Consider the following 27,047-nt stretch of genomic DNA (forward strand, 5'->3'; position numbering starts at 1 on the left):
GACGACCTTCCACTTCCTGCCCCTCTTTTTCTTTGTCTGCATGGTCAGTTTTCTTGTGCCCATGTTGTCTCTCAGGACACTGTTTAATTAAATGGGCTTCACTCCCGCACCCAAAACATTTCATTTCGTTCGAAGTGACGAAAATCACATAATCAAAACCTTCCACTCTAAACTTCATAGCCACATTTAATTCATCATCCATTCTGTTTAAAATCATATAAACTTGTCTCCTAAAAGACAGGACATGTTTTAAATCCGGCGATTTACAGCCTAAAGGAATATGTCGAATTTTTGAAACTAAACGTCCATGCCGCTCCAACTCTTTTGCTAAAATTTCGTTCTTGAGAAATGGCGGCGCATTCGAAATTGTCACTCTGCGTGACGGGACGGCTAAAGGGGAAACCTGTACAAAGGAGCCATTTATAACAACCCCTTTCTCAACCACAATGGGAACTAAATCCACAGAGCTCAAAAAAACAACGATAGACCCGCTCATTCGTGAAGCTGACTTGATATTTTCACAGCCTATCACTTCGCCTACCGCCAAAACCCCCGCCTCCAAAGGGACAAACTCCTCCGATAAAAGTTTAATCCCATGGCGGCGGCTTAGACGCTCAAGATTCGCAGCCATTGCGGCTGCCGTGGCCTAAGCCACTCAGTACAAAACAAGTTTTATCTGTTTACGCCAAAGAAAGATAGAAATAAGAATGTAGAATATCAGAAGAAAAAAGAAAAACCACACTCACCGCACCGCGTCCACCAAGAGGCACACTCGCAAACACGCGAAACAACCACCCAGCATGCACAGCGACAGCGAAACAGGAAGGAGATAGATAGATAGATAGATAGATAGATAGATAGATAGATAGATAGATAGATAGATAGATAGATAGATAGATAGATAGATAGATAGATAGATAGATAGATAGATACATACATACATACATACATACATACATACTTTATTAATCCCAAGGGGAAATTCACATACTCCAGCAGCAGCATACTGATACAAAAAAAAAAAAAATTAAATTAAAGACTAATAAAAATGTAGGTAAAAACAGACAATAACTTTGAATAATGTAAACGTTTACCCCCCTGGGTGGAATTGAAGAGTCGCATAGTTTGGGGGAGGAACAATCTCCTCAGTCTGTCAGTGGAGCAGGACAGTGACAGCAGTCTGTCGCTGAAGCTGCTCCTCTGTCTGGAGATGACACTGTTTAGTGGATGCAGTGGATTCTCCATAATTGATAGGAGCCTAGTGAGCGCCCGTCGCTCTGCCACGGATGTCAAACTGTCCAGCTCCATGCCTACAATAGAGCCTGCCTCCCCAGCACACCACCGTGTAGAAGAGATATGTAGATATCTCTCAATCTCTCTCCCTATGTTTCCATGATTGCTAGTCCAATTTTTAATTCAGTAATGTTATAATTCCATTTTAGTACAAGACAGCAAATAAACAATATTATTAATTTTATTTGAGTGAAGCAAGTAACTAAACAACCTTAAGTAGTATTTTTCCAGCTAGTAATGAGACCTTTCAGCATTTTCAAATGTTTCAGACTTTTTTATTTTCTATAAATTATTAATCCTGTTTTAGAGGCTGCTTTTTATTGCTGACTAGAATGTCTAAGGTATTTTAGATATAAACAATAAATGTTACAGATTTTGCAGGTTTTATTTGATATTTGCATATAATAATGTTTAAGTCTTAATACATTTTTCATTTTCTATTTAGTTAAGTGGTTATACTAATGTAATATTTTTTTCACGTTTAGTTTTACAGAGGTTCTTATCAACATCAGAAACAGACATAACAATGTGGTGCCCACCATGGCTCAGGGTGTGATTGAATATAAAGAAGCCTTTGGAGTGGATCCAGTCACCAACCAAAACGTCCAGTACTTCCTGGATCGCTTTTACATGAGCCGAATTTCTATCCGCATGCTCATAAACCAGCATAGTAAGAGATGCAAAGCAATACAGTATCTTGTAATTATACATCTTAAGATAATATTTCTTCTGTTTTGAAATCAAAATCTTTTCCCACTCCAAGGAATGACATAACAAAATGCAGCTGTTTGACCTATGTCATATACAGCTTAAACTACTGAAGATCTGTTGACAACAGGCAAAACTAAGTATGAATATTGTATTATTGTCTTTAAAGTTGATATGCAAGTTTTCCAATTGTATATTTTACTAATAATATTTTAGTTAAGTGTAAAATGTTATTTTAAAGTGCTATGTACTACATACAAATGTATTTATTTGCCATCTGCAGCTGTGAAGAATATAGGATCCTCCTGGTCAGCAATTTTTTAATTGCTAATTATCACTTTGTGCTAAGTCCTGGGTTTGATGTTGAACTGCATCCAGCCCTGCAAGCGGTCCTCCAACTTGCAGGGAAATCATAGGGGTTGGTGGCAGGATTGGCATTCCAGCCACCGTAAAAAAACTTGACACAGCGCTGAGATGACAGACAGGACTCATTTCTGCTCTCCGGGGAGTAGCTCTGCAGTGCTCGCATTATGAAGGGGATGGTGGAAAGGCCTCGGGAGCCCCATCCCCGGACGAGTCAAAGCCGTTGGAGAGCCAATAGTGTCAGGACTGTCGGGAATCAGAACTGGTGTGGTGCTGAGGTGTCGCCCGCTGCATGGCAGCATTTGGGTCCAAATTTAAGGCAGCCCATCCAGGTAGACGTGTGGAACATCTTGTCTCTCTGGCTGTCGGAGGAGCTGCGTAACTCCTCATTTCAGTGTTGGCACTCTGTGAGGTGCGCAGACCTGGGACTGGCCAGATCTCTGTAGGTGGGCACACCTTTTATTGGTCTGTCGCTTTAATGGCTGTCATACTCAGGGAGTAGCTGTTGCTGTAGCAGATCGGCTTCTTCCAATTGTGTCCGATGTCACTGCTTTCAATGAGCATATTATGAGTCTCAGATTTCGGCACTTTCTGGGTGCCTTGTCTGTTGTCTCAGTGTATGCTCCGACTGTAGTGAGTGATGTCTCAGTGAGGGAGACATTTTATTCGCAACTTTGTTCGGTGGTTGATGGGTGCCCGCGAGGTGGTACTCCTCTGATCATGGGTGACTTCAGTGCGACCACTGACACTGACTGGCTACAAGGATTGTCTCGGTCTCCATGGGTCTGGTGACTGTGGTGAAAGTGACGCCATGTTCCTTGACTTTGCAAAAGGTCAGGGGCTGCAAATCGCTAGATCCTGGTTCCAGCGCCCTGAGCCACATTTTTGGACTTGGTACTCCTATACTGGTTGTGCAGTGAAGGAGATCAATCACATCCTCGTGGGCAGATGCTGGATGCTCTTACAAAACTGCAGAATCTACAGAAGTGCCCAGTTTGTGAATTTTGACCACAGACTTGTTGTTGCTAATCTGAAGATTCAGCTTAGTTCCAGTAGGTAATCCCATACTAGGAAAATGAGGCTGTACCTGGCCAGACTCCAAGATAAGGCTACTTATGACGAGTTTCCATGCAGTTTGTGTGAGGAACTTACGGATTTCGGTGCAACTGCTGATCCCAATGTGATGTGGGAGACCTTCCGTGACAAGATCCTGAAGGTTGCTAAGGGTTGTGGTGGTGTTGCCGGTGTTCCAAGAAGGAAGTGTTTCATCTCTCAGGGTACTCTGGATATCACTGAGAGGAGTAGCAGTGCACTGCTTGATGGCAACTCTGGTCTGTACCAGAGGAATTGAAGCATTACTCACATCCAAATCTGTTCTTCGGAGAGTCGCCGTCAGAGCAGCTGATGGAATGGTCCTTATGGATGACACTGCAGTTGTGACCTGCTGAGCTGGATACTTTGAGCAGCTGTTTAAAGCTGATCCTCCAGCTAGGATGTTGGATATCTCTGGGTCCACACTTCTTAACTCTGATCCTCCAATTAGCTGTGAGCAACCCAGTCTGACTGAGATTGCACATGTGGTGAACCAGCTGAGGTTAGGGAAGGCTGTAGGGATCTTTGATATCCAGGATGAACATCTCCAGGCTGGTGGTAAGGCTATCCTTCTGGCATTACAAGCAATTTGTGCTTCAATTTGGGAGACTGGTGTCATCCCAACTGACTTGAAAACGGGACTTGTCATCCCTGTTTGGAAAGGGAAGGGTGATTGCCTGGATTGCAGTAGCTACAGGGGGATAACACTGCTCTTAGTGATGGGTAAGGTCCTTGCTAGGGTCATCCTCAATAGGATCTGTGATCACTTGCTCTCCTACCAGCGACCAGAGCAGTCTGGTTTTATGCCTAGGGAAGTCTACCATTGACCACATCCTGGCACTGAGGGTTCTCATGGAGTGCAAACGCGAATATCTGCAGTTTCTTTGCAGCCTTTGTCGATTTTCGTAAGGGATTCGACAGTTGATCGAGCTGCCCTGTGAGACATTCTGAGACTTTGCGGGATCCCCTCAAAGTTGCTGAATATCATGGCCAGCCTGTACACTGGTACTGTGAGTGCTGTGCAGAGAGGAGGCAGAACCTCTGTGTTTTTCCCAGTTGATTCTGGGGTTCGTCAGGGGCATGTTCTTGCTCCTACTCTGTTCAGTGCTTGCATGGACTGTGTGTTGGGCAAGGTCGTGGGGTCCAGTGGCTGTGGGGAATCTGTTGATGAAGAAAGATTCACTGATCTTGACTTTGCTGACGATGCTGTGATCTTAACAGAGTCGATGGAGGCTCTGATTGATGCTCTTGAGAGATTGAGCAAGGAGTCTGAGTGTCTGTGCTTGCGAGTGTCCTGGATAGAAGCAAGATCCAGGCCTTTAATGACCTCTTAGGCACAGCCATCAGCAGTTTGTCTGTCTGTGGAGAGAGTGTCGACCTTGTTAAGAGGTTTACTTACCTCTGCAGTGACATTCATGTCTCTGGTGACTCTTCCTATGAAATCAGTAGACGGATTGGGAGAGCATGCGGGGGGTCATGAGGTCACCGGAAAGGAGTGTGTGGTGCTCCCAATATCTGTGCAAAAGAATGAAGGTTCAAGTCTTTAGAGTCCTGGTGCGTCCTGTCTTGCTATATGGTTGTGATACATGGATGCTATCCAGTGACCTGAGATGATGACTGGACCATTTCAGTACTGTGTGTCTTCGGAGAATCCTTGGGTGACGCTGGTTTGACTTTGTGTCGAATGAGCGGTTGCTCATGGAGTCCAGAATGAGGCACATTACCTGTATTGTGAGGGAGCGTCAGTTACGCCACTATGGCCATATGGCGCGATTCCCCAAGGGTGATCCAGCTCACAGGATCTTCATTGTTGAGGACCCAAGTGGCTGGACCAGGCCAAAGGGACGCCCATGTAGCACCAGGCAGCGGCAGATAGTGGGTGATTTCCGGAGTGTGGCACTGGACTGCTTGTCCGCCTGGGGGGTTGCCAACAAGAATCCTGAGCTGTTTCGTCATGTGGTGGGTGCAGCAACACCTTGTACCAGTGCATGCTCCCCAACCTGACCTGACATGACCTGCTGCTTCTTAAATTTTTATTACCATATCAACTAGCTGATGAGCAATTTTAGATTTTATTGGGGAAAATTGCTTCTGATTTTACCAATACTAGTACTAATATACATTTTTTACAGTGAAAATAAAAATGGCTTGTATTTAAAGATTGGTATATTTAATGTCATATGCTTTGTCTTTTCCATTGTTGACCTGGGGTTTTTGTCCAGTCAGAGTAAAGTGGGAGCCAGGATGGTAACTGAGGGACAGAATGTATCTTTGGCCCAAATGTTGAAACTGCATGATATGTTTTTTCAGCTTCACTTATTTGAAGCTTTCAAAAGCGAGGCAAAACTTTGCGTTTCCTTGGCTGTTTGGAGATTCTTATGGTTTCTCTATACATAAACAGATTTAAAATCCTTTGTATTTTTTGTGCATTACTAGGATATTGCAATTAATATTTGTTTTATCCTGCTGCTAGCCTAGTTACATGTGGCTAACATTGGCAATAGCACTTTACCTCACTTGTCAGCAGAGACTGTAGTTTTAGCAACACTTAGTTTTATAACAATTCTGGGAGATTTTATAGGCTTTTAGTGTATGTTTATAAACAAGGGTATGCTCATTACATAAACTTCCTTATTTATCTGAACATGTGCACATACTAAATTATTCACTTGTGTTTTACATTCAGTAAATGAAAAAAGGCTGCTTAAAATTAATACTGAAAAAAAAATTCAAACATCTTAGCAGTATCACTTGAATTAGTGGATGCCAGTATTATTCATATACATTCAGAAAGACACTCTATTTAAAGTTACTTTTGTTACAACATAACTTTTAAATAAAACAAAAAGTCCCCTTTTCAGGTTTGCGACAACTGCTTTGTGGTATTAACATTTGCATTAGCATACAGTATTTAGAAGATATCAGTTGGTTGATACACATAATGAGCAGTAATATTTAAGGAATAAGTCAAATAAAAACTTGGATTCACAAAGAATGAGGTGAGTTGCAAAGTAATTTATATTTTTAATTACATTTACTCGAATACTTACTTTTTTGAAAAGAAAAACTAGTTTCATTTAAAGTTTTAATGTTCAAATTAGGCATGGCTATTAAGTATTTTACAGTTTTAGACTATGTAACTTTCTTAGTTATGAATCTTAGTTATACTGTCCACTGCATTTTAATTAGAAGAAAAAAAAGACATGTACAGAACCTGTGACAACAGGCTCTAACAGTGATCGTTTACACTATTATGTCTCTGCCATAATGCTAACAATGGGCTTTAAGTTTCATAAGTGAAAAGTAGCACCACACAACGCTATGCTTTTGGTCAGCCATTGTCATACACAGTCTGTGCTTGTGCAAGGGACCTCGGTATATGGCATTCTTATGTCACAGTACATCTGCTCATTTCAATACATGTGAGTGGAAAGTGTATTAGTACATTCTATGTCTTTTCAAGAACTTTGCTACCATTTCTTACAGGAAAAAATAGTAATTGATGTATTTTAATGGTACTCAATACCAAATGAGTACAGTTTGGGCAATGAAGTATCGATTACTTTGGTATCGATCTGCCCATCCCTTTAAATTTATTTTACAAGAGACGATAAGGTGAACCTTTTTTCTTTCATTGGTTTAGTTTTTTACTTCCTTTTTCTTTTGTGTTTAGTTGCATTTAAATTGTGCACTTTTTTGTGAGTAACATAAAATTTAATTGTTTGTTTATAGCTCTTATCTTTGAAGGGAGCAGAAATCCAGCACATCCAAAACATATTGGAAGTATTGATCCTAACTGCGATGTAGTTGAAGTGGTAAAAGGTATGTATTACTGAAGTGAAACATTTTACTGTCTGAGGATATAAAGTGTTTTCCTTTTTTTGTTTCTGTTTAGTTCAGTTTCACTAATGAAGAATTGATTACAATCACAACATAACTTCATTTCATATCTTTCCACAGACAGGTTAGCCATGAAATAGTGTTACAGAATTTCATATAAATATCAAATTTTTCACCAATATAATAATTTTGTGATTATATTGTAAATGTATTCTTCCTGCATGTAAAGAATCAGATGAAAGAATGCAAGTGTTACATCAGTGAGTAAAAGTGCTATATAAATGTTTATTATTATTATTTATTATCTGTTATTATTAACAGTACTTTTGTAGAACTAATACAAATATTATCACCATAGAACAAGTGGAGAAAAAGTGTGTTTTGTTGTTGTATTTTTTGTTCCGTTTACCTGTGAGACTGCCATCTGTTGATTAAGCCGTAATTAGTTTTGTGTCCTGGATTATATTCGTTGTTGGGGTCTGGATTGTCTTCTGACTACCTGTGTCCCAAGGATTGATTGTGGATTCATTGGCTTCCCCGCAAGAAAAGGAGCACTCCTAAACCATCCATCCATCTTCACCCTTACAGTGGCTACTGGTAGGACTGTTTTTCATTCCCTTGCAGCGTGCAGATCTCTGGACTCACTATCGTCATCTTTCATTTCATCCGGTGTTGTTTTCATGGACTTTGCTGTGTGGAGTTGTTTGTGTTTATATGTTTGATGTAATATCGCCGTAGGGGTTCTGGGGTGATATTATTGGTTTCATTTATATGATTTAATTGCATTACATTCTTTAATTGTTGTTATTCCCCAGTGTGCTGTATTTTTGTCTCTGTTTGTGAGTGTGTGCGGGTCGAGCCAAGGCTGGGAATGTCCCTGGGATCCACTATAAAAAAATAAATAAATCACCGTCATCTTGACGGTGTGAATCTTAGCGGCACCCGACCGCTACAGATTTTGGCGAGCCGGGTAGGAGCCACGTTTATTTTTACGTTCCCTTGTAGTCCGATTTCCCTTGCACTCTTACAGAAGCATGTCTGTTGAAAGCGCAGTGTACAGCGAGGAGCTTGAGATGAGTGGGCCGCTGGTTGATATGTATCCGCTGCCTAGGCCACGTCACATAACGGTCAGAGCCCCTCTCGAGGAGGAGTTGAGCCTATTGGACACCCTGTGTGTCTCCAGTCCGGAGCAGCCCGAGACCGGCGAGGGACAGATTCTGCAAGACCTGACGTTGCGCCTAGAACAGCTAGAGACGAGGGTTGACGACATGATATATAATGTTTCTTTCCATATAAACTGCTCACAGAGAATGAGTTACAGTAATCCCTCCTCAATCGCGGGGGTTGCGTTCCAGAACCCCCCGCGAAATAAGAAAATCCGCAAAGTAGAAACCATATGTTTATATGGTTATTTTTATATTGTCATGCTTGGGTCACAGATTTGCACAGAAACACAGGAAGTTGTAGAGAGACAGGAACTTTATTCAAACACTGCAAACAAACATTTGTCTCTTTTTCAAAAGTTTAAACTGTGCTCCATGACAAGACAGAGATGACAGTTCTGTCTCACCATTAAAAGAATGCAAACATATCTTCCTCTTCAAAGGAGTGCGCGTCAGGAGCAGAGCATGTCAGAGCGAGAAAAGCAAACAAATCAATAGGGCTGTTTGGCTTTTAAGTATGCAAAGCACCGCGGCACAAAGCAGTTGAAGGCAGCAGCTCACACCCCCTCCGTCAGGAGCAGAGAAAGAGAGAGACAGATAAAAACAAACAATCAAAAATCAATACGTGCCCTTCGAGCTTTTAAGTATGCGAAGCACCGTGCAGCATGTCACTTCACGAAGCAGCTGCACAGAAGGGAGCAACGTGAAAGTATTTTTAGACGAGCGTCCCTATCGTCTAGGTGTGCGAACAGCCCCCCTGCTCACACCCCCTCAGACAGGAGCAGAGCATGTCAGAGCAAGAGAGAGAGAGAAAAGTAAGTTGAGTAGCTTCTCAGCCATCTGCCAATAGCGTCCCTTGTATGAAATCAACTGGGCAAACCAACTGAGGAAGCTGAGGAACTGAGCAAGAAATCCGCGAACCAGCAAAAAATCCGCGATATATACAGTGGTGTGAAAAACTATTTGCCCCCTTCCTGATTTCTTATTCTTTTGCATGTTTGTCACACAAAATGTTTCTGATCATCAAACACATTTAACCATTAGTCAAATATAACACAAGTAAACACAAAATGCAGTTTTTAAATGATGGTGTTTATTATTTAGGGAGAAAAAAAATCCAAACCTACATGGCCCTGTGTGAAAAAGTAATTGCCCCCTTGTTAAAAAATAACCTAACTGTGGTGTATCACACCTGAGTTCAATTTCCGTAGCCACCCCCAGGCCTGATTACTGCCACACCTGTTTCAATCAAGAAATCATTTAAATAGGAGCTGCCTGACACAGAGAAGTAGACCAAAAGCACCTCAAAAGCTAGACATCATGCCAAGATCCAAAGAAATTCAGGAACAAATGAGAACAGAAGTAATTGAGATCTATCAGTCTGGTAAAGGTTATAAAGCCATTTCTAAAGCTTTGGGACTCCAGCGAACCACACTGAGAGCCATTATCCACAAATGGCAAAAACATGGAACAGTGGTGAACCTTCCCAGGAGTGGCCGGCCGACCAAAATTACCCCAAGAGCGCAGAGACGACTCATCCGAGAGGTCACAAAAGACCCCAGGACAACGTCTAAAGAACTGCAGGCCTCACTTGCCTCAATTAAGGTCAGTGTTCACGACTCCACCATAAGAAAGAGACTGGGCAAAAACGGCCTGCATGGCAGATTTCCAAGACGCAAACCACTGTTAAGCAAAAAGAACATTAGGGCTCGTCTCAATTTTGCTAAGAAACATCTCAATGATTGCCAAGACTTTTGGGAAAATACCTTGTGGACTGATGAGTCAAAAGTTGAACTTTTTGGAAGGCAAATGTCCCGTTACATCTGGCATAAAAGGAACACAGCATTTCAGAAAAAGAACATCATACCAACAGTAAAATATGGTGGTGGTAGTGTGATGGTCTGGGGTTGTTTTGCTGCTTCAGGACCTGGAAGGCTTGCTGTGATAGATGGAACCATGAATTCTACTGGCTACCAAAAAATCCTGAAGGAGAATGTCCGGCCATATGTTCGTCAACTCAGGCTGAAGCGATCTTGGGTGCTGCAACAGGACAATGACCCAAAACACACCAGCAAATCCACCTCTGAATGGCTGAAGAAAAACAAAATGAAGACTTTGGAGTGGCCTAGTCAAAGTCCTGACCTGAATCCAATTGAGATGCTATGGCATGACCTTAAAAAGGCGGTTCATGCTAGAAAACCCTCAAATAAAGCTGAATTACAACAATTTTGCAAAGATGAGTGGGCCAAAATTCCTCCAGAGCGCTGTAAAAGACTCATTGCAAGTTATCGCAAACGCTTGATTGCAGTTATTGCTGCTAAGGGTGGCCCAACCAGTTATTAGGTTCAGGGGGCAATTACTTTTTCACACAGGGCCATGTAGGTTTGGATTTTTTTTTCTCCCTAAATAATAAAAACCATCATTTACAAACTGCATTTTGTGTTTACTTGTGTTATATTTGACTAATAGTTAAATGTGTTTGATGATCAGAAACATTTTGTGTGACAAACGTGCAAAAGAATAAGAAATCAGGAAGGGGGCAAATAGTTTTTCACACCACTGTATTTAAATATGCTTACATATAAAATCCGCGATAGAGTGAAGCCGCGAAAGGCGAAGCGCGATATAGCGAGGGATTACTGTATTGAAGAAAAGCTTTACAAACAAAAAAGGGCTCAGCAACAAAATGATTTTATAACAAAATCTGGTACAAGTCACACTTACATTTTTTTTAACAATAGTGGTAAACAGCAATGCTGACAAATGTGCATCATTTTGGATTACAGATAAGGGGTTGGTTTTTATGGAGACGTTTATTAAATATGCCTGTGACTTTTTATTAAGGCATTTATTAAATATGCTTGTAGAAGTGAAATGCAATGCTGTCTACTGCACCACAGTGCCTATTACATGTAATATGATTTGTTTTGATTGTATGGGGATTGGAGTGACAACATGTCCTATGGTGGCATGTGTTAAAAGTCTGCACTTTAAAACAATGACAGAGAACAGGAAAGGCCATGTTTTATCAATCTAAAAGTATATACAAATACAATATACTGGTATCTACTGAAACCATCAGAATTTTTAATTATGTAATACGTTTTTTGGCAGCTCCTAGTTGAAATTCTCTGTAGGCAGTACACGTTTGTTATTGAGTTTTATTTCCTTATATAGCATGTGTGCTGTCTGTTCGGGCAGATTTTAAAAAAAAAAAACATTGTGGACTGGGAGTGCAGTACAGAAATTTAAAGGTTTTATGATTTGAAAATCTTATGTCAGATTTCAATTAATGTTAAATCATTTATTTATACAACCCTACTATGAACCCAGGGTCACTGAGTCAAACACTGGATCCTACCGCAAGAGGTATTAGAAGAACTCCTCCCATCATCTGAGCCTTAGGCTGTCTTACTACAACCGGAAGTGTATCATTTAAGTATTGCACAGAGTGCAGGCTGTCTCCCTTTGCTGTCCCTTCTCAATAACCAGTTGAAAATGAAATATTATAAATACAATATTAGTCCTTAAAGTACACAAATAAAATATAGTATGTTGGCTTGGTGGTTATGGTCTTTTTTCATATGGTTTGGAATATAGTAACAATTCTCTCTTCACATCAAGGTGGAAAGGCTAGAAAAATCACATCAGAGGTGATGGTGTGTATCACTGTGATGCCGCCTTTTTTTTTTTTTTTTTTTTTAACATAACTATCACCAGGTTGTTATGTTTTGCATCATTTGTTCTGAAAAGCTATAATCACATACCGGATAGTTTTTTATTTATGTATAAAGTATCTGCATTTGCTTTGCATTGTTTATGCAAATACAGTTTAGGAACACTTATGAGCATTTCTTAGAGTCAAAGCCTAGTATTTGCTGTGTCAGGTCTTTATTAAGGTATTTGTTTGACATGCTGTGAGGTCTGTTCAGTTTTCCAGCCTACTTCAAGGTTAAAGATTCATTCCTTCAGGTTGTGTATAAGAGATTTAAAGAGCCTGCACAACTTTAGTAAAATTATGAGAGACAATTTTCAGGACCTTGTGGATGGGAAGGCATTTATTTTACTAGAATCATTGGGCTTCACTAGAGGGTCTTGGCATCACATTTGATATTTCAGGGAGCAGTTCATAGCAGCATGAGTAGCCAGTGTGCTGGGTTGACTTGAGTTTCGATTGCATTAATTTTTTGTGGGTGTTTCAGTTTTATCCACATCCAGAAAAAGTGCATATTAGGTGAATTGGCAATTCCAAATTGGCTTTGTGTGTGTGTGTACGCCCCAGATAGACTGGTGTCGTTATTGTAGAATTAAGGCATCTGAATCTTAAAAACTAAGTGAATTAAAATAGAAGAGTTAGTATTTAAGCAATTTCTTTACATAGCCAAAATTTTACATGGAGAAATGTTACATAGGGACAGATAAACTATATGAATAAACTGGTGATAGGTATAGAAAATTTTGAGTTGAGGGAATTTGCCCCTAAAGTGTATCTATCCCAGTAGAATATCCCCTAAGGAAACCATACTTCTGTCTGAAAGAAAGAAGTATACTCATTTCTGAGCTTTGTGGTTCATTGTTTTTATTTTTTTTAATGAATTTTTTTTTTATTGATTTTATTGAAATCACACAACATTCCATACAAATTGATCAATTTTCCAAGAATAGGATTGAAAACAAATCAACCCCTGAGAAAGAGAGCATGGGCAGCAGAATAAAACTTAAACCTAGTAAAGATAAGTAAATAGATACATTAATAAGTGAATATAGATCATTGGAGAAGAAAAAGAAAAAAAAAAAGAAAATGAAGAGAGAATCTGCTTCCTCAGTGCTTTAAAAGCTTATTCTAAAATGTTATTGATTAGATCCTGCCAGGTTTTGAAAAAGTTCTGCACAAATCCTCTAAGTGAGAATTTTATTTTTTCCAATTTCAAATAATATATAACATCAGTTACCCACTGACTTAAAAGGGGAGAGTTAGGATTCTTCCAGTTGAGCAAGATAAGTCTGTGTGCCAATAGTGAAGTAAAGGCAGTTATAGTTTGTTTGTCCTTCTCCACTTTAATCCCATCTGGGAGTACACCAAACACAGCTGTTAATGGGTTAGGAGGGATTATGACAACAAGGCTGTCTGAAAGGCATTTAAATACTTTGGTCGGTTCATTTTTTTTAATAAGCAAAATGGAAGGGTGACTGAATATTAGTTCTCAGTAGCATTTTAATTGAGAGAATCATGTGTGCCTTGTTGAAGTCTGCAAAAAAGATACCTTTGCTGTAAGGATTTAGCTGTGTTTACCCAAAATTACCAAAGTTCTGCAGTTTTAGTATGCTTCATGGGATTCTGGCAAAAGTATGACACGTTGAAATTATTCCAGTGACAAAATTTCTTTGTTTTTAATAGCTTTAGTAAAAATTCAAAGTAAAAAATAGAGAAAAAGTTGGTAATGCAAAGTAAAGAGAAGTTCTGTTTAAAGTTTATATGTCGTTTGATTCTTTAAGTTTGCTCATACAGTTGAACCATTTCTAAACAGAAAACTGTATGCATGTCCCATTTACATGTAGCAAATGGGTCTTTCAGTCCATGCTAGCAATGTACCTATTCCAAAACTGACTTAATTAACACGCTGTATTACAGATATAGCTAAGAAGGTTCTATTTCATGTCAACTTACAGGGGGTAAAAGGCTGTACCATAATCTATGGCTATGAAAAAAAAATATTCTATTCAAATTAAGCAAACACTAATATGAGTTTAACTTAAAGTATTAACTTTCTAAGATTGGCTGTTACAAAGGAATTAAGTGAAAGGTAATACAGTGGAACCTCGGGTCACGAACGTCTCGGACCACGTACAAATCGGGTTATGACCAAAAAGTTCATCAAACATTTGTATCTGTTCATGACCACACACTCGGGTGATGAACAAGCCAGTTTCCCTTCCAGTTCGTACGCGCCGATAATTTCCGCATGTGTTCAGTCTCTCCCTGTGCATTCACTGTGAACTCTTTGTGCTCTATTTCATTTCCTTTCCGGTTTGTACGCGCCGGTGATTTGCTCATGTGTTCAGTCTCTCCCTGTACAATACATTGTTCTTGGTCAGACGTGCATCGCGCAGAGGGACTTTGTGGTATAGCGGGTCCATAGCTCACGTCAAGAGGCCAGTTTTAAATAAATAATCGCCACGCTACAACTGCCACGTCCTCTTCATAAATAGAAGCGCGAGACGGCTAAAGGGAGGAAACAGAAAAAAAAAACGGAGGTTGCGAAGTGAGGAAGTAATCAGGAAGCGGTGTGAGCAAGCAAGTGAACGCATGCTCGCAGGCAGGCAGCTAGACAGTGAGCCCAAGCAGGGGTGTTTGGCTGACACTCAGTGGGGCAGAAAGAAGCAGTCACTCCAGCTGAGCGATCAAGGAGCTGGAGTGACCAGAAGAAGGACGGCTGGCCACGTAAGGCTGAGAAGGCAGCGGGGGTCACCAGTTAAAGAATGCACCGGGCTTGGTTTTAAAGAGACTGCTTCCAGCATTGTTTTAACCTTGTTGTATTTAATGAAGACTTTTTTCTACTGGATTTTAACCTCCACTTCACTTCTGTTTTTATGGGATTATTTATTTATTGAAGGATTCTGAAAGCACTGCACTTTATTTCATTTGGACTTTGTTTTTGATTGTTGTTTTGTTGATTTTAATAAAAGCACTTGGCACTTTTTGCACTATCCCCATGCTCCATTGTAGTGCCTCACTGTCGTGCTTAACGGTAACATTACCGACAGTGACGGGTTTAAGGGCTCCCGGAAGCGAGATGGGAGCATGCAGCGAACCCGCATCATCACAGACTTTACCTCAAAACTGTAATCTCCTCTCCACCCAGTTCCTCCTCACTTCCTTCATGCCAGAACTTGACTCATGCAAGATTAGTTTTCTTGGTTGTTTATGGTTAGTTTTTGTATAAATTACAGATTTTTCAAATGTTCATTTTTTTCCCTGTGCTTAAAACTCATTAAAAAAAGTGTTTACAGTGAGCAGTTCGTAAGGCTATAGCGTGAACTCTTGCAATGTTAGCTTTCTCTGTTCAAGGTTTTCTCAGTGTTATTCAATGTTTTCACATTTAGTTTACTATTACATTGTGCATTCTATGGTATAATTAACTATTTTTGTGCTTAAAAATCTTTAAAAAAAATATATATTTACATACAGTTTGTACGGTCTAGAACGGATTAATTGTATTTACATACAGTGCATCCAGAAAGTATTCACAGCGCATCACTTTTTCCACATTTTGTTATGTTACAGCCTTATTCCAAAATGGATTAAATTCATTTTTTTCCTCAGAATTCTACACACAACACCCCATAATGACAACGTGAAAAAAGTTTACTTGAGGTTTTTGCAAATTTATTAAAAATAAAAAAACTGAGAAAGCACATGTACATAAGTATTCACAGCGTTTGCTCAATACTTTGTCGATGCACCTTTGGCAGCAATTACAGCCTCAAGTCTTTTTGAATATGATGCCACAAGCTTGGCACAACTATCCTTGGCCAGTTTCGCCCATTCCTCTTTGCAGCACCTCTCAAGCTCCATCAGGTTGGAAGGGAAGCGTCGGTGCACAGCCATTTTAAGATCTCTCTCTGGGACACACGGTCACTGATTACAACCGCAAGATGTTATGTGAATGAATATGAATAATGTTGCATCCGTGCCACAGTGTTTTCCGAAATGTACTATACAGGTTATAAAATGAGTTATTCCAAATATCATATATACCTATGTCTGTTTTTTGGGGGGGTTTTTTGACCTCATGGACCATAAGGTGCATACTAATTCAGCGTGAGCAGAAACACTCAGTAATACTGAATAAAAAAAAAAAATCAAGTGACGGTGAGATATGAAGAAGGCAGATTCACCAGCATTTGTGTGTCAGCTTTTATCCCTCCATATCAGAGAATGTCCAGTTCCATTGTCTCAAAACACCACTCACATCTACAGTTATTCCCAGTTTCAGATAAAACGTAACGGTGTCAGATCCCTGGGTGGGGAGGCAGTAGAATGTATCGTGATCGTGACTGAGAGAATAAAAGTGAAAAAAAAAGTTAACTTTTACAAGTGCTATAAATGTACACCGTCTGTTACAGACGCAAACCAAATGTATGTGTTTACTTTATAATATTAACAATAAGAGTAGCTCACTACTCAAAACAGTAAATGCAGGAGTGAGTCAGGATCGAACCGGGGACTCTTCATTACAAGTCAGCAAATCTTACCGCTTCTCCACGGAAGCTGTTGTGTCGTCCTTGAACCTTTCGTGAAGTGTTTATTTGATCGGTGGACTTCAGGCTTCAAACATTATATAGTTTATGCTAGTGTTGGGCGGTATACCAGTTCATACCGAAAACCGTTTTTTATTTTTTTTATGATATGGATTTTTCTTATACCGCAACACCGGTTTAAATTGCCTAAACGACGTTCGGAACATGGCGCAGCGGGAAACTGTTCAAGTGGGGACCTTTTTCACTGCTACACCGCTAAACACAGATTTGTTGCACTAGGGCTCTTTTTCACTGCTACACCACCAAATAGTGGGCGGTAGCATAGGTATGCCGCGCGTTGAAAATGGACAGAGAGCATTCCGAAACTGAACTAAAAGTTGAACATGATGAACAGAAGAACTTTTGCTGAAAAAAAGGAGTCACGTCCGTCGCCTGGAGATACTTTAGTTTTAAAAGGTCAGATGTGTAAATACTGTTTCTATACTACTGGATAATACTGCAAGCCAAGTTGTACTTGTTTTTGTACTTGCTAGTGTATGTTTTGCTTATATTCATCCTGTGCTGGCGACTCGTTCAGAGATGGGCGCAACTCTGAATGGATGGCATAATTAAACATGTATAACGAAGATATTTTTAAAGTTCTGAACACTCCGTTGGCTAAGTTAATAACTAGTTTTAATTTCACAAAGACGTTTATCGTGTGGTGATTGGGAATGTGGAGAAAGAAAAGGAAAGGTAGGAACTGGGGTTTTGGTAGAGAGCAGGAATATCATGAAGTGAATGGATTCTGTGCGGTGATTGCTGCAGGCGCCTGCTCTTAGTGCAGAGGAAGTCAGTTTAAGAAGCGTAGTGATTAACGACTGGGTCGGGGAACACTCAAAACAAAGTATTTGATGTGCTGCATTAACTTGTGACGGGGTTTGAGAAAATCTAGTAAATTAAACATTGATTTTAGGATGAAGTTTAGTTTGCAACATTCTACTTTAATTATAAAATAAACTATGAGAATAAAGTGGAAATGTCGACTTTAATCTTGACATAGTCAACATGTCGAATTTATTCTCGACATATAGTTTGTTTTTTTCTTCCGTGTCCATATTTTTTTTTCTTCACAGTGGCCCTAATGCGCTTCCATAGGGCTATACCACAAACAGCATTATAAATGCAAGTTGCAGTTTTTATTATTTATGTATATAGCTTAGCTTGAAGCAAGGTCCATATTAATGCAGTTTGCCTAAATGATGGTACAGTTGGTAAGATGTCATCACCAAGTTGCACTTGTTTTATTTTATTTTAATTTGGTGAATACTGGTGATGCACCTGGACTTGAAGCTTTGAAGTAATGGTGCAACTATCAGTAATACTATTATGTATTTTATTGTTATTATTTATTAGTTTAAATATTATGCAGTTTAATGATGGTAAAATTGTTTAACACTAGAATTACCAGAGCCTACGAAAAAACTCGTAAATCCGTCCCACCTTAAATCGCGTCTTAAAGCCGTTTGCACATCTCCGCCAGAGTCTTTTGTCATCTAAATGTGATGATAAACAAAAGCTACTAGCAGCCAGCTATTCCATCCCCCCACCGACTTAGAATGAACTCCTAGCTCATGCCTTGCCTTGATTTGATTACCTGGGATTGAAGTGGAGTTTTAGAGTGGAAATAATTCGAGCGTTATTTGGAATACACGCATTTCATGTGTGTTCCATTTCTATAGTAGGCTGTGCAAACACATTTTTAAAACAGAAACGTTTTTCATATTCTTTTTTTTTTTAATATTTTTATTTTATTAATTTTCATTGTAATCATTCCATACAAACAGATCAATTTATAACCCAACAAATTTGAAGACAAATCAAACCCCACCCCTGAGAAGGAGAGCTTAGCTAAAGGAAAATTGCTTTAAGCTTTTTAATAAGTCAACATTAGACAAAAGAAGGGGAGAAGTAAATATCTATATAAATAAGAGATGGAGAAGGGAGTTAAATGCAATAATAGTTAATTCTCTTGTTCTAAAATAATATTGATTAAATCCTGCCATGTTTTGAAAAAATTTTGTACAGATCCTCTAACTGAAAATTTGATTTTTTCCAATTTCAAATAATATAAAACATCGGTTTCCCACTGACTTATAAGAGGAGAATTAGGATTCTTCCAATTCAACAAAATAAGTCTGCGTGCCAAGAGTGTAGTGAATGCAATCACCGTTTGCTTGTCCTTCTCCAATTCCAGTCCATCTGGAAGGACACCAAACACAGCTGTTAGTGGGTTAGGAGGGATTGTGATACTAAGGCTGTCTGAGAGGCACTTAAAAATTTTTGTCCAAAATGATGTTAGTTTGGTGCAGGCCCAGAACATGTGACCCAGTGAGGCAGGAGCTTGGTTGCAGCGCTCGCAGGTTGGATCCTGGCCTGGAAACATTTTGGACAGTTTTAAACGAGACAGATGAGCTCGATATATAATTTTTAGTTGAATAATTCTATGCTTTGCGCATATAGAACTCGAGTGAATTCTCTGCTTTGCTACCTTCCACTCCTTTTCTGATATATTGATTAAGAGATCTTCTTCCCAATGTCCTCTTGGATCTTTGAAAGGTAGGGACTCTAATAAGATTTTATATATTGCGGAAATAGCGTTTGTTTCCTCGGAATTGAGCAGTATTTTTTCCAGCATTGTGGAGGGTGCAAGGTGGGGGAAATCGGGCAATTTCTGTTTAACAAAATTTCTAATTTGAAGATAGTAAAAGAAATGTGTAGCTGGGAGGTTAAATTTTGAACGTAATTGTTCAAAAGATGTAAATATGTTGTCTATATAAAGATCTCTGAGCATTTTAATCCCAAAACTTTTCCAGGTATTAAAAACTGGATATACTTGCGAAGGTTGAAAGAGGTGGTTCTCTTGCAGAGGTGCCACTGATAAAAGATTTTCCATCTTAAAATGCTTCCTAATTTGGTTCCATATTCTGAGTGAGTAAAGCACAATTGGGTTATTAGTATATTTGCGATAACTTTCATTTATTGGAGAGCAAAGCAGGGAATATAAAGAAGTACTACAGGATTTTACATCTATTGCGGACCAAGCCTGTGTATGTTCATTTATTTGTGTCCAGGTTTTTATGGCTTGTATGTTTGCTGCCCAGTAATAAAACTGAAAATTAGGTAAAGCCATGCCACCTTCTGCCTGAGGTCTTTGTAGGGTCGCTCTTCGGATACGTGGGTGTTTTGAGTTCCAAATGAATGAGGTTATTATTGAATCTAACTGTTTAAAAAACGATTTATTGATATATATTGAAATGTTTTGAAATAAAAAGAGAAGTTTAGGAAGGATATTCATCTTAACAATGTTAATTCTTCCGGCTAGAGTGAGATGAAGAGTTGACCATCTATGCAAGTCTTGCTTAATTTTTTCCCATACAGACGCCAAAATTTTGTTGATAAAGAGCTTTATGTTTACTTGTGATATTTACCCCTAGGTATTTAAACTGATCTGCTATGGTAAAAGGTAGGGTGTCTAATCTAATATTATATGCTTGTGAATTCACTGGAAAGAGTATACTTTTATTCAGATTAATTCTAAGACCAGATATCTTTTGAAATTCTGTTAGTGCTGTTAAAACAACAGGGACAGTGTTTTCTGGGTCCGATATATATAAGACCATATCATCTGCATATAGAGAAATTTTCTGTTCCAGTCCTTCTCTGACAATCCCCTTTATCTGATAAGAATTTTGGCAGTGAACCGCCAGTGGTTCAATAGCGATTGCAAACAACAGTGGCGACAAGGGACATCCTTGTCTGGTACCACGTTCTAGTTTAAAGTAGTCTGAGCAAATGTTATTAATACAAACTGAAGCTTCTGGACTGGTATACAGTAGTTTGATCCAAGCACAAATATTCGGGCCAAACCCAAATTTCTCCAATGCAGTGAAAAGGTAATTCCATTCGATCATGTCAAATGCCTTTTCTGCGTCTAATGATAGTAATATCTCTGGGGTGTTTGATTTTGCTGGTGAATATATAACTTTAAACAAGCGTCGGAGATTTGAAGATAGATGTCGGCCTTTAATAAATCCAGTTTGATCTTGTGATATTACCGAGGGCAGCACTTTCTCCATCCTTCTAGCTAGGATTTTTGAGAGTATCTTAACATCATTATTCAGGAGTGAAATTGGTCTATATGATGCACATTGTAACAAGTCCTTATTTTGTTTAGGAAAGACTGTAATTAATGCTTGTCGAAATGTTTGAGGTAGTATTTGGTGGTCTTTAGCTTCTGTAAATGTTGCCAATAAGAGTGGAGCTAGCTGAGTGGAGAATTTCTTATAAAACTCTACGGGGTAACCATCAGGGCCTGATGATTTCCCGCTTTGTAGTGACTTTATAGCGTCTAGTAATTCTGTTAGCGTTAGAGGTTTATCCCGTTCCTCAGCACTTAAAGCATCTATTTGTGGTATTTGTGAATTATCTAGAAATGCATTAGATTGCGTGTTGTCTTCTTTGGGCTCAGTGGAATATAAAGACTTATAGTAATCTCTAAATGTGTGCATTATTTTATTATGGTCGATGATTTCTTCTCCATTGTTGTTGGTGATTACTGGTATTGCATTGTGAACTTCTTGTTTATGAATTTGTTGAGCTAAAAGCTTATTAGCTTTTTCTCCGTGTTCATAGTAATGCTGTCTAGACTTATAAATAAGTTGTTCAGTTTCTTTAGTTGTTAAGATGTTAAGTTCTGTATGCAGGGCCTGCCTTTTCCTGTGAAGAGCTTCACTTGGACGCCTGGCTTGTTCTTCATCTATTCTAGTAATTTCATTTCTTAGCTCTGACACTTTCTTGGTTTCTAATTTATTTCTATGGGAAAGATATGAAATAATCTGGCCTCTTAAGAAGGCCTTTAGAGTTTCCCAGAGTGTTCCTGCAGAAACCTGTGTGGAGGTGTTTGTCTCTAGGAAGAAGCTGATTTGTTTGGATATAAATTCTGTGCAGTTCTCGTCTGCCAATAAAAGAGGGTTAAGACGCCATCTGCGAGGTGAGTGTGAGGGGCTTAATGATTTTAGCTCCAAGACTAGAGGGGCATGGTCAGAGATAACAATTGTGTCATATTTGCATGATTTAATTGTAGGCAGGAAATTATTATCTATAAAAAAATAATCAATTCTTGAGTAGCTATAATGCACTGGTGAGTAGAACGAATATGTTCTTGAGTTTGGGTTAAGAAACCTCCAGGGGTCTGATAAGTTGTGATCATTTAAAAACTGTGTAATTATCTTTGCAGTATTAGATGTCGTCCCCCCTGTCACAGGAGTCCTATCTAAGAGTGGATTTAAAACACAATTAAAGTCCCCAGCCATTATAATTTTATGAGTGTTCACATTGGGAATGGATGCAAATAGATTTTGCATGAATTCCTTATCATCAACATTGGGTGCATAAACATTTATCAAAATCATTTTACTGTTATATAAGTTGCCCATGACCATCACATATCTCCCTTCAGGGTCCGACACTACCTCTGATGCTACAAATGGAACTGTTCTATGTATGAGAATTCCCACCCCTCTAGTTTTCTTTATAAAGCTAGAATGGAACATTTGGCCATTCCAGTCTTTTTGTAATCTGAACTGATCCTTGGTTAGTAAGTGGGTCTCCTGTAGAAATACTATTTTAGCGTTTAAGCCTGTTAGGTGAGAGCATACTTTCTTTCTGTTTAATTCGTGATTCAGGCCTTTAACATTCCAGCTGACAAAGTTAACTGTCCCATCATGGAGACATTGATTCTGAGTTTTTAATGTCATTTATAGTTTTAATTGGTAATATGGCAGTTTTAATCTTAGTTTCAAGATTCCCCATGAGTTATTGCATTTTAGCCTATTGTTGCATTGATATTTATAATTATAAGAATTACAAGAATAGATTAGATATAACCTGCTCTCCTTCTCTCCCCCCTTTATCCCCCCCCCCCCCCCCCCCCCCATTTTGCCTCCCCACATGAGGCTAGATCCCACTTCGCGATGTTCCAGTCCTCTGACATACGAAGAGACAGAGCACGTCCAAAACAAAACAAACCCCACCCTGAAGCGGCGTTACAGAATTAAAACAGAGATATCTTTTGCAGTTAAATTCTTAATACTATCTGCCGAAAATGTTCTCATTAACAATATTTAAGCTTGAAATAATCTTCAGCGCTTTTAAGTTAAGATATTAAGATTAAAAAAAAAAAAAAAAAAAAAAGGGGAAAAAAAAACCACCCCTTGGAATGATTTTAAAAACTAGTCTAGGATAAACCTGGTAATTCCTACTGTAATAGTATAATGGTAATTGTATAAATAGTAGAACAAGCAATAAACCAAGGGTATGAAGTTAAACAGTCTACTTTAAGGTATAGTAAAATAAAAAAAAATAAAACGAATCCTACTTTAATCACTTCCACATTTTCACACTCACGTCTATAACTGTATAACTCTGATTAAAACATAAACATATAACATATAAAGTCCAGATAAAAAAAAAAGAAAATAAGGGATGTATAATTATAATACCAGTCTCTTTAAACATGGATCCAGAGATCAGATCATAGGTCCTTCCCGTGCCTTGATAGAATACGGCTCTTTATTAACTTTCAAAAAAGTGTCGGAAACAGCTTCTTTAGTTCTTTTTCAGCTTCTTCTTTGCTGAAGAAAATATAATGTCGATCTTGAACTTCCACTTTCAGTTTGGCAGGATACAAGAGGCTGTATTTGATATCGGCTTTCCGTAGCATCCTTTTAATGTCGATGTAGGATCTGCGTTTTGCAGCTGTTGATGGTGAGAAGTCGGGAAAAATACGAATAAGATTATTTTCGAATATAATCTCTTGCTGGTGTCTGAGAAGTGCCATCACATCAAGCTTACATCTTAGTCGCTCGAAGCGGACAATAAAAGACCTAGGTTTAAAGGCGCTTGGTATCTTTGTGCGATAAGCCGTGGCTATCTCAATGTCGAGTTTAAAGTCATCTCCAATTATTTTAGACAGTAATTCTACTGCAAATTTCACTGGGCTTGAGCTTTCTCGTTTCTCAGGTATACCCTCAATTCTTATATTATTTCTTCTGCACCCATCCTCCAGGGCTGCAAGTCTGTCTCCAAGTTTTTTGCATTCCGAGTTCGCAGCTGTGGCTTTTTCATCGGCGTTAGATGCCAGTTGTTCCGCTGTTTCCACTCGAGCCGTGAGTCCCTGCTTAACGTCTTCCAGCTGATCTGAAACGTCATTAATATGATCATCAAGCCTTTTCAGTTTGGAATTAGTTTCTTCAATGTGTTCCACTAATTTCTAACATAAAATTTTCACACCTGATCAGAAGCTGTTCGTTTTCAAATAATATTGCATTAGTGCGATGAAGTTTTCACATATATTGTCTCTTTCAGGTGTGTAATAGAAACCACAGCATAGAGAGAAGTGAGTACATTGCTTCTTACAGGAAAAGGTGATGGAAAAAGTGCATTGGTACGAGAATGCAGTCACGAGTATACTGCAGTCTTTATGTGAAAACAGCATAAATAATGTGAAATCATTCTCTCCTCTGTATGTCCTGGAGTACAAAAGAAACAGCATACAGCAACATGTGGGGACTGGCAGGAACACTCAATAACACTGAATAAAAAGAAAATCAAGTGACGGTGAGATACGAAGGAAGGCAGCTTCGCCAGCGTTTATGTGTCAGAACCCTTTTGGGGGGGGGGGGGGGGGGGGGGGGGCGTTAGTATGCATCGACTGCGAGAATGAAAAGTGAATTAAAAAAAAAGCTAACCTTTATCAGTATCATAAGTTACACCGGCTGTTACAGACTGAAATGAAATTTATGTTGTTATTCTAAAATTGTAAGAATAAGAGCAGTTTACTTCTCGAAGTGGAGCCGTGCGGGATCGAACTCGCCACCCTCTGATCCCCAGTCAGGAGCTGATACCATTACGCCACCGCGGCAGTAGTAGTAAGAGTATCAATGCGGCATGCTAACGCGGCTTTTTTTTTTGTGCAGTTATATTTTTGAAGAAAAGCGCACGTGTTCTCTTATTTGTACCTTTTGTGAAAGTGTTTCTTTGATATATGGACTTCAGGCTTCATACATTATATAGTTTATGCCTACATTTTGTCATTTACTATTAGAATATGAAAAACGTTTCTGTTTTAAAAATGTGTTTGCACAGCCTACTATACTGTAGAAACGGAACACACATGAAATGCGTGTATTCCAAATAACGCTCGAATTATTTCCACTGTAAAACTCCACTTCAATCCCAAATAATCAAATCAAGGCAAGGCATGAGCTAGGAGTTCATTCTAAGTCGGTGGGGGGATGGAATAGCTGGCTGCTAGTAGCTTTTGTTTATCATCACATTTAGATGACAAAAGACTCTGCCGGAGATGTGCAAACGGCTTTAAGACGCGATTTAAGGTGGGACGGATTTACGAGTTTTTTCGTAGGCTCTGGTAATTCTAGTGTTAAAAAGTCACTTTAACATGTCAGTGGACAGAGATTGTTAACATTAACAGAAAGTGTAGTTGGTTTACAAAAAATATTTACTATTTATTCCTTTTCTAAGACGTGTTCAGTGCAATCCAACTTTTGACAAACACCTCTGGATATTTTACTAAGTCTAAATGCCTCTTTGGATGGTTGAAAATATGTTGTCAAAATCATAGTTTAAGGTTTTGCAAAATTTGTTCAATTAAAGGTTCTATATTTTGACTGCATCTGTCATGCGATGTGCTTCCTTCTCTTTAGTGCCACCCCCTTGAAAACTTTATGGGGCCATGCAAACCTGGATTAATACTTGTGTGCACATTAAAATGTCTTTTTGTACGATGTACAATTCTCATAACAGTCTTAATAGGTTATTCTTAGCCAGTCTACTGCAGTAATTGCAGTGGAAAATGTGGTTAACATCCACTCATGCATGGGGAAAAAAATACCGTCTAATACCGTGAAACCGGCAGAATTTAGAAAAATACCATGATATAGAATTTTGGTCATACCGCCCACCTCTAGTTTATGCCAACATTTTGTCATTTACTACTAAAATATGAAAAAAGTTTCTGTTTAAACAATGTGTTTACACAGATTATTGTAGAAACGGAACACACATGAAATGCATGTGTTCCAAATAACAATCTATTATTTCCACTCTAAAACTCCAGCACTTCACTCCCAGATAATCAAGGCATGAGCTGGGAGAACTTTGTGCACGTTCTGCAGCGGTGGGGGGATGGAATAGTAGGCTGCTTGTCTTTATTGGCACATTTACAGGGCAAAAGACGCTGGTGGATTGGTGTGATGGGATTGAAGGTGGGCCGGATCTACGAGTTTTTTCGTAGGCTCTTGTAATTCTAGTGTTAAGCAATAGAAACATCATACAGTGACATAGTTGGTCATGTCTTTACTGAACGTACAGATAAAATTTATTGGTAGCTTGACAAAAGTGCCCAGTTTGCAAACTGATGAAAAATTAAACCTGCTTATATTTATACTGTATATTATTACTTATCTATTTTTGTATTATTCTTTTCATTTTTTTACCCAACAGTTGGAAATACTTGATATTGTGAAAATAACTAGTTGCAAAAATATTTTTCCCTTGCTTTTCTCATTTCTCTAACTCTGTGTGTCTCAAAATAGAGAGTTGGAGAATCAGACTGTTTGTTTTTAAAGTTTGACATGTGCACTAATGATTATTAAAATTAATTCTAAGCTTTCACATTGTCTACTTTCTATCTATCTACTATATAGTAATGTCTAATATATTGTGCATACTGTAACACTACTTGCTGTACTTGTGCAGTACCTATTTAACAGCTTTGACATTACATACTATTTGGGCCCCCTCCCCTCCAAGTCAACCGCTGTTAAGACATTTAGTAATTTTAGCCTAATGCCAAAAATGTGACAGTCTTATGAATGAGATGGTAGAGCGGCTTAACAAATGCTGCTGCAATTTGAAAGTAGCCAGCATATGAGTGGTTTTCTGTTAAAAATAGGCATGAGCTCGCCTGGCTACATTTTTAATGTAGTGCCATGCCACTACATTGCTCGCCACCGCTGTGTGCAAATGGAATATTTGTTTTTAGGTCGCTCATTCTCTTTAAAATTACCGCTTACAGTTGCCACATAAGTTGGAATTCATTTGTGACTTTGGCGGGCTTTCTGTTTTTCTAGGCTCCCCTGAAGCTGGTTCTAAAGCTACTCATTTGCATGGTGGAATGCCAGCTAATGATATTGGTGACTCATCCTCAGACTGATGCAACTTGTCAGCAAAGTTACAATATTAATTAATGTATGTCATTGTAAA

At 38.9% G+C, this 27,047-nt stretch overlaps 1 protein-coding gene across 1 annotated transcript in view; it reads left to right on the plus strand.

Annotated features, from left to right (window-relative positions):
• The window catches only part of pdk4 (pyruvate dehydrogenase kinase, isozyme 4), a 77,159-nt gene that overhangs the window by 15,328 nt on the left and 34,784 nt on the right, over positions 1–27,047 (plus strand). The window contains exons 4-5 of the mRNA XM_028817061.2: positions 1,779–1,963; positions 7,189–7,278. Of these exons, the coding sequence (XP_028672894.1) occupies positions 1,779–1,963; positions 7,189–7,278 (275 nt within the window). The remainder of the gene's footprint in view (positions 1–1,778; positions 1,964–7,188; positions 7,279–27,047) is intronic.

The sequence above is a fragment of the Erpetoichthys calabaricus genome, chromosome 13, assembly GCF_900747795.2.
Source record: "Erpetoichthys calabaricus chromosome 13, fErpCal1.3, whole genome shotgun sequence".
NCBI classification, from domain to species: domain Eukaryota; kingdom Metazoa; phylum Chordata; class Cladistia; order Polypteriformes; family Polypteridae; genus Erpetoichthys; species Erpetoichthys calabaricus.